Source organism: Pelmatolapia mariae, linkage group LG23 (genome assembly GCF_036321145.2).
Source record: "Pelmatolapia mariae isolate MD_Pm_ZW linkage group LG23, Pm_UMD_F_2, whole genome shotgun sequence".
In the NCBI taxonomy this organism is placed as follows: domain Eukaryota; kingdom Metazoa; phylum Chordata; class Actinopteri; order Cichliformes; family Cichlidae; genus Pelmatolapia; species Pelmatolapia mariae.
The window spans coordinates 49,082,736-49,099,004 of record NC_086246.1 but is presented as its reverse complement, the minus strand read 5'-3'; the positions used below and the strand labels follow the sequence as shown (position 1 = coordinate 49,099,004).

The following is a 16,269-nucleotide window of genomic DNA, read 5'->3' as shown; positions in this document are numbered from 1 at the left end:
TGAAAGGAAATGTATATTTAAAAATGTTTATACGTATTTTTAATCAGCCCACTAAAGGTTACCAGAACTCTTTAAAGCTTTATATTTATATTAATTCAGTCAAGTTAAAATAATAATGAAATTTGACACATCCATAAAATAGAATTGAATAAAGATTGATTTTTTAAAAGTATTCTCAAGTAGTCGGGATTTTGTTGTATTAGTTTACGCCATTAGTATTTTTCAAGTAGTATTTTTCACATACAAAGTTAGTTTTAGTCTTTATTTTTTTCAGCTACTTATAAAATGATATGTATTACGTTTTTCTTGAATAACGCTATGAATCTCCCAACTTAAAGACATGCACTCTAATTCCACCTTAAACACTAAAACCACTACAGGGGACGGTCTCTCTCCCCCTTTCTCCCTCCAGTGGCGAAACCTTTCACTAAACCTGAGTTGTGTGTGTTTATTCAGTTGCCGTGTTATTGGGGAATGGGTGAAATGAGAAGAGCCACCGCTTTGGGGTCGCTCTGTGCTCTTTTTCTGTTGCCTTTGCGTTTTGCACAAGACACTCTTTGGCACTAAACGGACTTTTTGTCGACTTCAGCTTCAGCAGGAAGTTTTCAAGTGAGTAAGCAATTTTCAGTCGTTTGTTTACAACGTCATTAGCGTGATAGCTGTCACAGGATAACATATTTAAATGCTGAAATATTAAATTAAGTGAGACGCTCATTTCAAATGTTGCGTTATTTCTCTACAAATGTGTTTACTACACATTCACTACACCCGGCCATTGATAACTTAAAAGAGAGACCGGTGACTAAATGTTCACCCCACTGGAGCAGTAGCTGTGGGCAAACACTTCTATCCCACCAAATACTTTCCATGAATGCCCCCTTTAGTGGCATGCCCAGAAATAGTTTGCGTGATAGCGACTTTTAAAAAAAGACGAGTCTCAACCTGCAATTAGGCTACATGTAAATTAGCATAGTTTTAGAGCACTTCCTAAAATGCCCCAGAGTTTTAATTTCATAAATATGCATTTCTGCTCCTGATCCCTGAGTAAGGGGTGAAAAAATGTTGAGCAATACAGAGGACAAACCTAGCTGCAGATTATTTAAAGCTTACAGTCTTATGCTGCAGTGCTGGACGAAATCAACCTGCAGTTTTCAGGTTTGGTTCTAAGCTTGTTGACTTCACAAATGTTTATAGAATATCGCACTTGTTCTGACTTGAATCATATCCATCACGTCTGACACAAAATGTTCTGCTGTAACTGTTTCTTTTTCTGTATTTCCTTTCTGTGGAGTTGTGAGATATGACTTCAGAAAATAAAGATTCAGACACCATGCCGGACCCCCTGCTCATCCAGGAGAGTGGGGAAGTGTACAGAAACCCCACTGAAGTGCAGATGAGTCAGATCGTGCTGCCCTGTCATGCCAATCACTGTGGGGAGCTGAGTGTTGGACAGCTGCTGAAGTGGATGGACTCCACAGCCTGTTTATCTGGTAGGAAAGGATCAGAAAAACTCTCACATGTACAGTTTAATCGGAGATTCTCTTCTCTGATGCGCCTCATTCCAAATGCAGATTAAAGCTGCAAATAAAGGCTAAATGATTGCATTAAAATTCTTATGAGCTTTCTGTAACTCTGCTTCTGGCAAGTCGCTCATTAACTCAAACATTTGAATGCAACTGCAACCTTGAATACAGACCATGGTAGCACCATTAACCATCCACCATCATTTCAACTGAAGTATTGTAGGTGGAAGTAATGGGCATGAGTTAGAGTCTGATCATTGAATTTTTTAAACGTGTTTGATGCTGTTTGTTTTGTAATCGCTGTCACACCTACTATAATCTTCAATCATGTTACGTGAATGCTCATATCACAGTGCTGATTTCCTGCACTTTATTCAACAGGGATACTTGCAAAAATACTCAAAGGTTTCAGTGTATCACGAAAAATTGAAACTCGGGGACTCATAAATTCTGCTCTTGCTACATAGAAGTCTGAGGGCCACTGCTGCAAAACGCTCTGTCACCCTTAGTGCTGCAGGCCCTTATCACGTGACCTCAGGGATCTGCTGGTGACGTATGGGTGTAAAAGCTCTGCTTGTCCATGCAGAGCTTTAACAGTCAAAACCAGATTGTTAAAGTGGACTCTGAAATTAGGGGAGGGGGCGCAACTAAACAAGAAATGGTGTGACATGTTAGTACTTAGAAGACGTTGACGCTTTGCAGCAGCTTTCTGAACAACCTGCAAATGTTCCAAGGAAGTTTTGTTAAAAAAAGTTGACAAATTAATTACAAAAATCCACACATGATGACATAATGGCCCGAATAACAATCTCCAATCGTTTCATCTGGCAAAGTGTTTATGCAGGATGTCATATGACGCAACCCCAAAGGGATCTGCACCTCTTTCCAGGATTGAACTAGGGAGCTTTTATTTGTTAGGCAAATGTGTAAACCACTACACTGTGGAGCCACTCAATAAGCCACTCTCCCTATAAAAATTTAGTATTTAGTATTTTGCACATATGCTTTCTGCTGCACTGCTTAATTTTTTTGTGTAATCTCTGATCTTCCAGCTGAGAGACATGCAGGTTGTTCCTGTATCACTGCATCGGTGGATGACATTCATTTTGAACACACCATAGGGTAAGGTATTAATCTTAGTACTGACTGCCAAGGTTTAATTCAAACTGAGTAATGACTGCAGAGACAACACATTGCATGCAGTGCCAGGAGAGGAGAGAAAAAAGGGTCATTTTGGGATAAAATGTCAACTTGAACTCAACTTTTAGTAAAGTTTGAAGGACAAATGCTACTAAACAAGAAAGACAGTTTTATGGTTACAAATCATTAGTTATGATATTCTCCATAAATCTTGATTCAATTTTTTTTAATCGTTAAAAAAAATAAGAGGTGACTCATGAAAATATAGTAAACATTTCTTTCCAATTGCAGATAGCAAGTGTCATGGCCAAACATGCCTTGCCTTTGACTGAAAATTATGTCTCATAGCAAAAAGGTTTCAGAGTATGTGCAGTACAAATACTTCTCCTTGTTGATAGTAAAGAATGGCATCTGTGTCTGTCTCCTCCAGGGTAGGAAAGGTTGTTAATATCATCGCAAAGGTCAACAGAGCCTTTACGTCCAGTATGGAGGTTAGCGGGTGGCACTCTGTGCTTTTGGGATATTTAAACTTTTTATTATTTTAGGAAAAGAATATAATGACTTCAGTGATTCTTTTCATCTCAGGTGGGCATTTTAGTGACTTGCGAGGACCTTTACACTGACAGGCAGTGGAAGGTTTGCCACGCCTTTGCCACCTTTGTTGCCAGAAGGACAGAAGCTGGGAAGGTAAAGAGCACGGATCAAAATATGGGCAGAGGGGGATTTTAATAAATCTGATTTAACATCTCTGGCTCTTTTTTTGTTTTTAATTTGTTTTTTGTTATGTCCTCACAGGTACAGCTGAAGCAGGTGATTCCTCGCACTCAAATGGAGCAGATGGAGTACAGCCTGGCAGCAGAGCGGAGGAGGATGAGGCTCATCCACGCTGAGATTATCACAGACCTACTGAGCAGCAGCACAGCTCAGCTGGGTACAGACATAAGTCTTTATAGCACGCGGCACTTAAAAAACAGATTCATTAAACGTCCTTGTTTTTGTGCACTCATCAGGAGAATGCCAGGAGTATCAGGACGCTGTGCCAGCTGAGCGGACACGTGTTGAGAGTGTAGAGCTGGTGCTTCCGCCCCATGCCAACCACCAAGTCAGCACTTTTGGGGGCCAGATTATGGCCTGGATGGAAAATGTGGCTACAATTGCAGCAAGGTATGCACAAAGCTTTTATATTTGTATACATATAATTGTTTTCAAACAGCAAAAACATCCAACAAGAGTTGGATAAGAGATACGCTCACTGGCCACTTTATTGAGTACACCTACTGTAAGAATGGTCCAAAAACAATAAGATATCACATGAGCTTTAGTTCCCTGGATGAAAATCCACGGTTGATGAAAGCGTCCTTTAAACGGCTTACTCTACCTGAGTATTGATGCTGTGTGCCCATCTTCTGATTACTGCTTTCAGCAGGATAACGTGGCACTGAGCATTACAATGAGTTCACTGGACTCAAGTGGGATCCACAGTCACCAGATCTCAATCCAACAGAGCACCTTTGGGATGTGGTGAAAGGGTAGATTTGCATCATGAATGTGCAGATGCTATCATGTCAATATCGACAAAAATCTACAAAGTTTGAAGGCAGCTCTCAGGGCAAAAGGCAATCCAACCTGGTACAATGAAGGTGTACCTAACAAAGTGGCCAGTGAGTGTGTATTATTGTCATGTGCATTTGGTGGAAGCTAGCAGGCACTGCCACACGTATTGATATTCTCATCTAATTGCTGGAAAAAAGGAGATTGAGTTTCCAAAAGATAAACTGTTCTTTGTTTGACAAAAGTTTATTTGTAATGAGGCCAAACAAATCCAATCAAAACAGTTTTTCTTTTTCCTTATACTTCGATGCAGTCGCCTGTGTAACGCTCATCCAACCCTGAGGTCCATAGACATGTTCCATTTTCGTGGCCCGTCTCACATCGGCGACCGACTGGTACTGAAAGCTATTGTTAACAATGCCTTCAAGCACAGGTGAAGCGACACATTATGACAAATATTTCTGAAAATAAAACAATTCATTAAATATTTAACCTTCTAATTTGTGATTATAACACTTGGAGTGCTGTTTGCTGGATGCATGTTTTCTTTAACCCACATTCCTGCCCACACTAGCATGGAGGTGGGAGTTTGTGCTGAGGCCTACCAGGGTGGAGAACCTCTGCGCCACATAAATAGTGCCTTTATGACCTTTGAGGTGCTGGACAGTGACAGGAAACCATGCACGCTGCCACGGATACGACCTGAGCCTGTGGTAAGTTAGCCGAGTGACTTATTTCTATATTTTTAGAGGCCCTTAGAGTCAGATGAAGGGTGAACTGAAAATAAACTTTTTTTTAACATACTGTACACAGTATACATATTAAGAATTTCAGTCTTAGATCATCTCTTGTTTTACAGGATGGAAAAAGACGCTTTCAAGAAGCTATTGCCAGAAAGAAGATTCGCCTTGATAGGTAAATATCTATAGCTATTTTTGTGTCATCAAATTATTGTCATATTTACATTGTTAAAGTTATGGTTCCTCACATTTTGAAAAAGGCCGAAATTTCAAATAATGAGGCCGGTGTACATGCTGATAATTTCGATGAGCCAAAATTTCAGGCTTTGGAGTACTTTAAAGACTCAAATATTTTCAGTTTCTGTCACCAAAGGAAGGCAGGTTTACTCTTAGCTCCGTTTGATGTCTCTGAGAGTAGATATCTCCAGTATCATCATTCCAGTCCACAGCTCTGCACATTGGATGGAAACCTTCAGTTTTTGAGGGGCAACGAATCAGATGAATGTTGGAAGTGAGCTAAAATGGCTTTTTTTCAACTGAGGGGCTGCACAAAGGCCCAGCACAGAATAACTACGAATTATTTTTGTACAATGCAAAGCTACCCTTCTACAGTAGAGTAGAACAGCTCCCTTTTAAAACAATTAGGGTTGTTTTCTGTTTATGTGTCAGAGTAATGATTGTTGTTTATTGCAGATTGTTTTGTTGACAGCGTACAGGTTAGGCTATTTAATGCTTTGCAATAAATAAGTAACCAATATTTCTAAAAGAGTCACAATAAATCTATTCCCTTAGTAAATTAGTCAAATTACATTTTGAACCTTTTAAATCGTGTTTGTATGCAAACATGTTGTTAATCATGATGCATTATAAAGCAGTGGATCTAAAACAGTCTCATCACGGGATTTACTTTTTGGTCATATGATCGAATCCATTGTTTACAATAGTTTGCAGGCGCTAATGACTTGGCAGACCAATGCATCACGGCTGAGCAGACTTTACTGCAGACTCGAGCAGGCATAATGAGTTCATTGTTCAACTCTAAACAGTGCAATCTTTATTCCTCTGTTTGATAACATAATGTGTTGGGTCATTGCTTGAGTAAAAGTGCTTGTGTTTTTGGTCTTTCTGTAGTGCCCTGAGCTACAGTACATCATTGCTGTACTTCATGTTTACAGGAAATATATTATCTCCTGCAAGCAAACTGAAGTGCCCTTGTCTGTTCCCTGGGATCCAAGTAACCAGGTGTTTGTTTGTTTTTTTTAAATTTTTATCTAATTTTATTTTTGTTTTGTTAACAGAGACACTTAGAGCTCGATAATGCTACTGTATACAAAGTAACGCTTTATATTTTCAGATGTACCTGAGCTACAACAATGTCTCAGCGCTGAAATTAATGGACAACAGGAACAACTGGGTGTTGGCTTCGGAGAAAAATAAGGTCACAAATGTTTGCATATCTGTTCAGGGTATAGCTCATTGGATTTTCCAGCATTTTGCGCAGTTATAGTGAGGTGCTCAAAATATGGGTCATAGTGTTTTATGTAGATTCTTTAATATTGCAGAATAGGTCAAGAAAACTATGCCCAAAGTTAGCATAAGTCATTCCAGGAGCATGTATAATGACCAGTTAGGTACCAGAAATTAATGCTATTTATAGACACTGAACCTGCCTCCTCTTTGTGGACGTCTTTAATTCATAGGTCAGATTGTACACACTGGAGGAAAACCAAATGCTGTGTTTCAAGGTGGAGATGAACGTCAGAGTCTCGGCAGAGCAGACGTTCCACCTACTGTCAGACCTGAGGAGGAGAATGGAGTGGGACCGGCATTATGAGTCAGTACTTAGACACATTTGGTATTTAGCAGCAGCATCTGAATCAGTGCACCTTACAGTGGCTGCAACAGCAGAGAGGCTTATATTCCCCAGGAGTATTTATTATTAGAACAACTGCAAATGGAAACAAGAGCAGGGAAGTGGCTAAAAATGGGGCCTGGGGTGGCACTGCCCCTTCAATAATTATGTTGTCATATAAATGCAAGGGAGTGAGGGTGGAGTTCAGATCCTTTTACTGAGGAGAAAAGTTACTGTCAGTATAACTATAGAGTGTTAGATATCACAATGAGGAACTGAAAGCTTATGCTCAGAACAATAAATGTTCTGAGAAATGACCCCCCCCCCAATAACTCACAATGGTATAGTCCACTGACAACTCCCCAAGTAATTTATTTCACAAAAATGAACTGAAAACAAAGGATGCGTGAAACATTTTCTTTACTTCTACCACTTGACAGAAAAACACATTTTGTGTGATTGTACCACTCAAGGCTGATTCTTGCGCTTCTTTGGGGCGACCATATGGTTTATGGGACAGCCACATCTTCTAATGCATGTTTCTGGAGGCAGGAGGTCTGTGCAAAGTGGAAATTATTACAAATCATCAAATGTAACTAGTTTCCAGCAGGTTTGGTTTGATATTTATTTCTGACAGAATTTTCTGATTTCACATCCTCCGCTGACAGGTACTCGGTTGCCACCTCTGCCACGCTATTTAAAAAAATCTTGGAAATCCCCCTGACCAGGAGGGTAATGTTAGATACAGTATTATTTCCATATATTTCCAGCACATAGGCAGTGTATGGAAGATAATCTTAGTTTATTGGACAGACTGTTTAATGCATTGCTAATGCATCCTTTAAACAAATACAGTAAACAACGTGGCTGACAGACTGTTACATTTACATGTAATCTCTCAATGTTGTTCCATAATGGGGCAAAAACATATGCAGCTCTTTATTGCAGTAGAATGAAAACTAACCCACTTATATACACTGGATATTCAAAATAAACTCAGTGACACAACCGGATTGTTTAATGTGACATAATGCTCAATAATCTAAAAGCTCTAAACATCCACATCACTGGGTTTCAACTGCAGGGAGTGTGAGGTGATCAACCAGGCAGATGAGGATGACACCATCTATCGCGTAGCTACACCCTCTGTCACTAAAGGGGGAAAGGGGAAGGATTTCATCTTGCTGGCATCTAGACGGAAGCCCTGTGATTCCAGGTGTGTTGATATGACCTTGCTTGCATCACATGATAATTTCGCACTTCATTTCAACAAAACTCTGTGTGGGTTAAAATGTCTTGATGCTCAATCATCCAGGTGAGGGAATCCCAAAAAGCTGATTGAACAGAACCAACTTTTTGGGAAAACACTAAGTGCTTATTGAGTTTCTATTCCACTTATTAACCAGTTATGGTATTACACTCCCTGCTTCATGTTTGCATTTTTATAAGTTTTCATGACACTCTCTGCCTTTGTTCATCTCAGAGACCCGTATCTGATCGCTCTACGTTCAGTCACTTTGCCCACTCACCCGCCTACGGAAGAGTACACGAGGGGAGAGGTGCTCTGTGCTGGCTTCACAATCTGGGAAGAGTCCAGTTCTGTTACCAAGGTTAGCCAAATGAAAAGGGCACAAACACAACCTGTAGCTGCTGCGCTGCGTAGTCACCGCTCCAAAACTAAAGCAAAAAATGGAAAGGGTTAATTATCAGTCACATGCTGTGATTCCTGTGTTTCAGATCACCTACTACAACCAGGCCACACCAGGTGTCCTCCCCTACATTTCCACAGACATTGCGGGCCTATCCTCAAGCTTTTACAGCGCCTTTTCAGCCTGCAGCCAATTCCTGCTGGCCAACAAGGATAGCTTGGCTGCTCTGCCGCCCTCTGTGCTGTGACACAAGTATTACCACAGTCTACTGAGACAACAAGAAGAATCAGGAGGAAAGAACAGGATCAGTCCTCTTTGTTCGTCCCATTTCTTGTAAAGGTGCTCACAAAAGCCAGTAAAGTCCAACGTTAACTTTGAAACGCTGAGATTATACAAGGCATTGGATTTGTAGAAGCTTCTACTTGTTTGCACCAGTAATAATGGTGCAGTAATGGTACACTATATTTTCAATGTTGGATTTGAATCCTCTTAGAGCCTAAACCTTCTGTGCAATATTAATTTATAGATTAATGGATCAGTTTTTGGTACGTAGTTTTAAATATTTAACAGAATCTCATTGTTTATCTTTAGACAGCCATGTTTTTATTGGCACTGCCAGTTGTTACGAAAAAAAGAAAAATTGAAATGTTCAGTTTTCTTCGTGTATTTTGTATCACCTCGAATAAAGTCTGAACTGTTGATTAAACCTTCGAATGATGGAGCTAATATGTACATTTCATGTGTAATGATTCTGTATATTTTTTCTAGTCCACAATGTATAGTTTTGCACAAATGTAACTGAACTGATTGTATCATATGTGGACGCTTGAAGGTCAAGAATCTTAAATCATGAGCTGTTTTGATTGAACTGAAACAATAAACTTAAAATGTGATTGTGCTTATTTGAACTATTTTATTGTTGCTCACTTCCCGCTGGATTCTTGACCATTCTTAAATGAACAGAAAGAAAATTAGAGGAAACAATAACTCACAGTATTCCACTGTAAGCTTCTAGTGTTGTAACAGCTGCACGAGGCCAGCAAAGTAGAATAAAAAGGCGTCTGAGTGAACAATCTGATCTGGCAGGAGTCGGTTATGCTGGTTTTCCAGGTATTTTGCTTGAGGCACAATCATTCTGTTATGCTCATGCTAGTTTCCAGGCACTAAATAAAGGGGTGAACACAAGGGGAAAAAAAAGACAATCTGCATATAAAACGGTGTAGTCTGAACTGTCGAATTTCAGGAAATTTGAACTGTAGCTGACTCAAACAAGATTGTGAATTTCAGTAAAACAAATGATGCAAAGATTCCTGGATTATTATCTTATTACAGCTCAAAAATAACTGCTCTGCTGAAACTTGACATTTGATGTTCTTGTTTCAGATTGGGGAGCTACCAGCATTGTTGCCGTGTAAAGAAGAAATGCAGCACAGCTCTAACCTGTATCCGGAGCCTTTATGTCTCCATCAGCTCCTCACACCTCACTTGGAGCAAGCATCCATCCTCTGGATGAATCTCTTCTCCTACAGACTGGCGTAACAACACATGTTGGATCTCATGTCAGCGTTTCTGGATGAAGGATGTGATGTTTCCTGAGTGCACAGTATTCAACCAAAAGCATCTCCTCAGATCACTGAGGAGTTGCTGTTACAATTATAAATACAGATATATCCATAGTATATGTTCCTCTTTATTATAATTACTTTTGCTATTAATTAATCTACAATTTTGTAGAGTAATATGTAGCAGTAATCTTTGTTTATCTTTTAAGAGACCATGATAATCAGTCCTTTAGTTTTCCTTTAGCCTAATGTCAAGACCTTTTTTGGCAACCAGTCTGCCTGTCGATCCTGGTACTGTTGTGATTTTGAGTGATTAGAAACAACTGAAAACAACTTAATGTTACCGGTGTGTTCCTGCGTTGAGTCTGACAGTGAAAGGTAAAAAGAAAGTAAATAACTCTCCCGCTCCAGCTCTTATAACCAAATATAAACAGTTGGGACGAGAGTTAGCTCAACCCACTACAACTTCCAAGCTAACAAGACGTATCTGTTCACGCTAGCATTAGCAGTGCCTATACACATACGCGGCACTCGAGTACCACATATTCACAGCATCTAGTAAAGACAGGCGTAATGATGACAACAATGACTTACTTTACTTACTCAAGGGCTCCGACTTCCTCCTCCCATTGGATAGCGCAACGAGCCATGTGACCAAACCCGGAAGTAAGAGACTGTCATTCCGTGGTGGAATATATATTAGAAATACTTCATTCTAGTTTCTATATTTAGTTTATATCAGAAACGAAAGTATGAGCCACGACTGTACAAGGAGGCTTCAAACGGCTACAAGAAAAAAACTCAGAAAATTTAACTCTCTGCGTGGTGAGCTTAAATGTCAATGATCTGACTCAATGTGCCTTGAAGTTTAGTCAAAGTAGCTATAAATGTTCTTTTTCCTATTTACCTGAAGGTCGAGAGGTGCAGCCTGGTGAGTTTTGGGATGTTGTGGTTGTGACTGCTGTGGACGGGAGTCAGAGAAAAGCGTACGAGCTGCAAATCAGCGAGAAAGTTGACAGAAAAGAGCTTCCTCTTGGAGTTCACTACAAAGTCTTCTCAGATCCTCCTGGACCGAAGATAGGTGAGCTAGTACTACCTTATCGTCGTCGTCATCATCATCATTATTAGTAGTAGTAGTAGTTAACGAAATGCATCACCTTTTTACTGCATGGATAGAGCCTTGTAAATAGGATGTCACATATACTCATCAGTGACTGTACAGATTAAACATTTTACAGTTTTACAACTGTTTACGTTCACTGCCGCCATCTTGGATTGTTAACTCGGGATTGCTGGGGCAGGCAGACTTTCCGAGTGGGAAGTTCGAGTTGAGGGGGCGTTCCAGAGTCAAATTCTGACTGGGAACTCGGAAATTCCGACTTCTGGTTTATCAGGAACAGCTCTACAGTTTGAGATACATTAATGAAACTTGGCACACACTTCCCAAGATGTACAAAAAAGTCAATGGTCCACCTTGACCCACCCAACAGGAAGACAGCCATTTTGAATTAAAGATGACATTTTGGTGGTGATTTTACCATTTCTAAGATTTATACTTTTTCAAACTCCTCTTATGGAGTTTAATGGATAAATTTCATGTTTGCTCAGACATCAGCGAATTAAAATTCCAAAAGCTTTGGAAGAAATTGTGAAGCTTTTCAGAACACAACATTTTCAAATGTACATTGTCCAATCTGGAGTCTGGAGACACATATGTGCCAATATTGGGTCACACTTATGGGGCCTCCCAGTGGCACCTGGAAATCAGCAGTAGGTGATAATCATCATCCCATGTACCAGAAATTTTAATTGGTGGCTCAGCGCATGATGTTAGCATTAGAGCAGGGCGATATGACCAAAAATATTTATCACGATATACATTTGAAAATTTGCGATAACGATATAACTGACGATATAATTGACACTAGACAAAATACTGTAACGTTCTCAAGAACCAGACGTTTGATCTCAGTTTGTCCGTTTATTCCGTAACACAGGCAAACGGGCCGTTAACTCCGGGGAGAGTGCCCTCGTACACAACCTCACTTCAAGCCCCGTACAGTCACACAACAACAGGCCCCCCCTCCCCTTCCTGCATACATTAACTCCCTTTTTCCTGCAGCACAACCAAACATGTATCTTAAAGCAATAACAACAGCGTGCAGAGATAACCAACCTGTCACTTTAATATAACATTTAACCATCGTTACAATACTTTACAACTCCACAACTTTATTAGTGCAAAAAACCAAACAAACATCGTTGTATTTTCACTTAAACAAGCAGCTGTTTTTTATCTGCATTAAAGTTGTATAAAAATGTAACAGTGCAAATGCAAATTCCTTGCTGACAGTTTAACCAAAAGGCATTTCCAGTGGAAACTGGCCGACATATCCTCAGCATAATCATGTATAATATCTACAAAACTTAAAAAGAGGTTATACACACACAATACGGTAATATTATGTTGAAGCACAGTACGTATCACTCCGCGAGGCTCCTGCCTACGATAGCCGTAATGCTCCGACAATCCATCAAGCGGTGCGGCTTCGTAGCTTAGCAAAGTCGTACTAACACATTTGACAGATTTTCGAGCGCCGTGTAGCACATAAAATCGTTTCAAGGTCAGTAAACACAACCAGAATTCATACATAAAGCACACGGGATTATAAGGGGCACTGTCGATTTTCAGAAAAATCAAAGGATTGATTTTAAGTGTGCCGTATTTTCCTAAAAACACGGTAATAACGACGGCCCGCTAGCATGCTCTACCAAAAATAGTGCTTTGTTGTGTATCTGACGGACGAAAGCCAAACCAGTTCCACACCACTGAAGTTGCAGCATTTTTACAAACCAGTTCTGATTCATGTGTTTCATTCAACGATCCGCTTTCGCCCTTCTCATTCTCCGTCACCGCCATGCTTTTTCCGCCATGTGCGTATGAAAACAAAGGCACTGCGCATGCGCATTTTACCCATATTCTATCGCAATATTTCATTTTCTTATCATTGCCCAACATTATACCGGTATTATCGTGAACGGTATGATATGGCACAGCCCTAGTTAGCATGACATATAGTTAGTGGGTATTCTACATCAGCGGTCCCCAACCTTTTTTGCGCCACGGGCCAGTTTATGTCCTACAATATTTTCACGGACCGGCCTTTAAGGTGTCGCTGATAAATGCAACAAAATAAAACCAGTACCGGTACAAAAAAAGAAGATTTATTCATAACACACAGGAAAACACCCAGGGAAACAGAGTTAACGATAAAAACGATTAAAAAAAATAACGATAAAAACCCTGAAAACCATAAATTTCGCACCCGAGCCTCAACTCTCGCGGCCCGGTGCCAAATGACTCACGGACCGGTACCGGTCCATGGCCCAGGGGTTGGAGACCGCTAATCTATATCATGACCTAGTGGGCATAAGTGTTCAGAAGCTAAATGACACAACACCTGATTAGCATCCACATGACCTTGTGACACTGCTCAGTCACGGCAGACCAGAGCTTTAACTCAGCTTGAACGCAGCATGGCTCAAAGGCAGGATGCTTGGACGTGCGCTAGGGTACAAGGGCCCTCTTATTACTGCTTGCAGCTTTAGTTATTATTATTATTATTGTTTTTATTATTACTATTTTTCTTTTCAAGGGAATGGGGGCTCCACTCTGTACGCACTGCAGCAACTAAATGACATCTATGGAAAGTCTCTGGGCAGACTGAGAGTAATCCTGATTCATGCAGGTATTTCTTATTTTTCCATCTTAAATGTGAAAAATGATCTCCTCCTCCTTCTTCTTCTTCTTTGTCTTCTTTTGGCTTCTCACTTTACATTTTCAGTAGGGTTCTACTTGTTTACTCCAGTATGAGCTGCAGTAACTGTCAGCATATTTCACTTCTACACAAAATCTAAAACACAGAATGGCAATGTTACCAAGTCATCTAATAAAATATCTGTTATGCATTTCCACCCATATTTATGATTATATGAGTTTGAAGTTAGGGCTTTCAAATGAAAGTGTTTGGTCTGATTATTCCACTGTAAATTACAGTAATGCTCACGTATTTTATAAAATGCAACATACTTTATTTAATTGATTCTCACCTTTAAATCGCCTCCTTCTTCCAGGGGGGTTCAGTCAGCGTTTGCCCAGTGCCAGCGCTCTGGGAAAGATCTTCATGGCTGTGCCTTTGGGTGACCCCATCTTTCAGATGCTGGAGCTCAAACTAGCCATGTATGTGGATTTCCCATCACAAATGAAGCCTGGTGTTTTAGTGACCTGTGCAGATGACATAGAGCTCTACAGTATAGCAGAGAAGGAGAGTGTTAAGTTTGATAAACCTGGCTTTACAGCTCTAGCCCACCCCTCCCCACTCTCAGTAGGAACCACCCACGGTGTTTTTGTGTTGGATCCACGTGATAAATCTTCGTACTCAGAAATGGAGAATGCTTCCTGCCTGCACTTCCTGCACAAGCCAAGCATTGATAAGATGCGAGGAAGTGGAGCTGTGTGTAAGCAGCAGAGTGGATTGTTTACTGATTCTGAATTTGTCTACACAGACAGTACCTATTATGTGGACTTTGATACTGCAAAGTCTCTTCTTAATGTGCTGACAGAGTTGGGGCCATTGAGCTGTGAGATAGATGCATATGGGGACTTTCTTCAAGCACTGGGCCCTAAGGCCACAATAGAATACACCAACAACACTGCTAATGTCACCAAAGAGGAGAGCAGTCTGGTGGAAATCCGCCAGAAGATCTTCCACCTTCTCAAAGGGACTCCCCTGAATGTCATTCTTCTCAACAACTCCAAGTTTTATCACATTGGAACCACCTCAGAATACCTCTTTCACCTCACTGAGCGCACAGCTCTGAGGGACGAGCTGGGTCTCCTGTCGTCTGCCTTCAGTGTGCCCATGAATGAAAACCCTGAGGGCTCCTCTGGCTGCTGCATTATGTACAGTGTCCTCAATCCCAGTTGCTCTGTGGGTGCTGGATCAGTGGTGGAGTACTCCAGACTGGGAGCAGGAGTGTCTGTGGGTAAAGGCTCCATCATCAGCAGCTGCTGGGTCAGTCCAGGCCTGTCAGTGCCTGATGAAGCCTTCATGCACTCCCTTTGTGTGAACCACCACGGCCAAACCAGCTTTGTTACTGTCTTCTTCGGGATTAATGACAATCTCAAGTACACTGTGGGCACTCCTGCATATATGGAAGAGCTAAAGTTTTTTGGGTTCACCCTGGAAAAGTGTCTGTCCATTTGGGGGATGGAGAAGGAAGTCCTGAGGTTCTCTGGTGATGCATCCAAATGTAATTTGTGGAACGCTTGTTTGTTTCCAGTTTGCTCTGACCAGAAAAGCTCTTTCTTAACAGCTCTCAACATGCTGCAGGCCATCCAGAGTGGTTCTACAAGCCCCCTACCCAAAGACACAAAGCTAATGTCGATGCAGGAGTGTTTACAATCTAAGAACCTGGAGGAGATGTTGGAGCTCAGGAAGGGACTATATAATGACATCATAAAGGGGAGATTGAGCAGCTAAAATGACGATGTTTATGCATATTTAGTTCATATGTAAAGTTTAATTATGTCTGTATGAGTCTGGATGACGATTCAATGGTTAATTGTTTTGTTTTTGTTGTTTTTTTTAAACAATCTGCAATACAAGCTTTTTATAAACATGGGGAGGGGTTCATCCAATTTAATTTGGTAAAACTTTACTTTTTTTTTCTTCCCCTCTGGACAATACCAATATCGCTTGAACCTTTACCCCTTGCGAGCCTACCAGGAACGATCCTTGAAGCTCTTTTCTGAACTGAACAATTTCTGTCATATTTCAGGCTTACCTATAGAACAAAATAACTGTGTTTGCATCAGAAGATCGTGAAGGTCATCTCTACCCATGCATCTACCCTTGGGAAAAAGACAGAATGTTTTCTAATGGTCGTCAAACCACATCTTTATTGATATATAACCAGGTGTCAAAACTGTTCATTAAAGGTACAGGGAAGGTTGTCTTTATGAGGAAAAGGCTTAGAAGGACACGATCAGGACAGTAAAACCAAAGGCAAACTTCAGCCTTCTGTAAAACTTGATTAAAATGAGACAAATGTGAAATAAAGGACAAAAACAAACCTGAAGGAGTGCTGTTGCTTTTCTCTCAGTTCAAAGGTGTCTGATTATTCTCTTCTGACCTCTGGCATCAAAGAGGCATTTTCACCCAGAGAACTGCAGCTCACTGGATAGTTTCT

At 40.6% G+C, this 16,269-nt stretch overlaps 2 protein-coding genes across 3 annotated transcripts; both read left to right on the top strand.

Annotated features, from left to right (window-relative positions):
* Positions 1-357: 357 nt before the first annotated feature.
* On the top strand, positions 358-9,340 carry acot11b (acyl-CoA thioesterase 11b). 2 transcript variants are annotated; one of them, XM_063466250.1, is made up of 16 exons: positions 358-609; positions 1,292-1,490; positions 2,576-2,645; positions 3,094-3,154; positions 3,249-3,350; positions 3,459-3,594; positions 3,674-3,827; positions 4,528-4,647; positions 4,789-4,927; positions 5,074-5,129; positions 6,130-6,196; positions 6,309-6,392; positions 6,655-6,788; positions 7,891-8,022; positions 8,290-8,416; positions 8,544-9,340. In XM_063466250.1, the coding sequence occupies exons 2-16, from the start codon at positions 1,301-1,303 to the stop codon at positions 8,700-8,702; spliced, it is 1,731 nt and encodes a 576-aa protein (XP_063322320.1). In that variant the 5' UTR covers positions 358-609; positions 1,292-1,300; the 3' UTR covers positions 8,703-9,340. The 2 variants fall into 2 exon arrangements, with proteins under 2 accessions (XP_063322320.1, XP_063322321.1); XM_063466251.1 differs by lacking the exon at positions 358-609 and adding an exon at positions 664-1,155.
* Positions 9,341-10,266: 926 nt separating this feature from the next.
* fpgt (fucose-1-phosphate guanylyltransferase) lies at positions 10,267-16,136 on the top strand. Its single transcript, XM_063466249.1, has 4 exons — positions 10,267-10,842; positions 10,931-11,098; positions 13,674-13,766; positions 14,152-16,136. The coding sequence occupies exons 1-4, from the start codon at positions 10,770-10,772 to the stop codon at positions 15,558-15,560; spliced, it is 1,743 nt and encodes a 580-aa protein (XP_063322319.1). The 5' UTR covers positions 10,267-10,769; the 3' UTR covers positions 15,561-16,136.
* Positions 16,137-16,269: the final 133 nt, after the last annotated feature.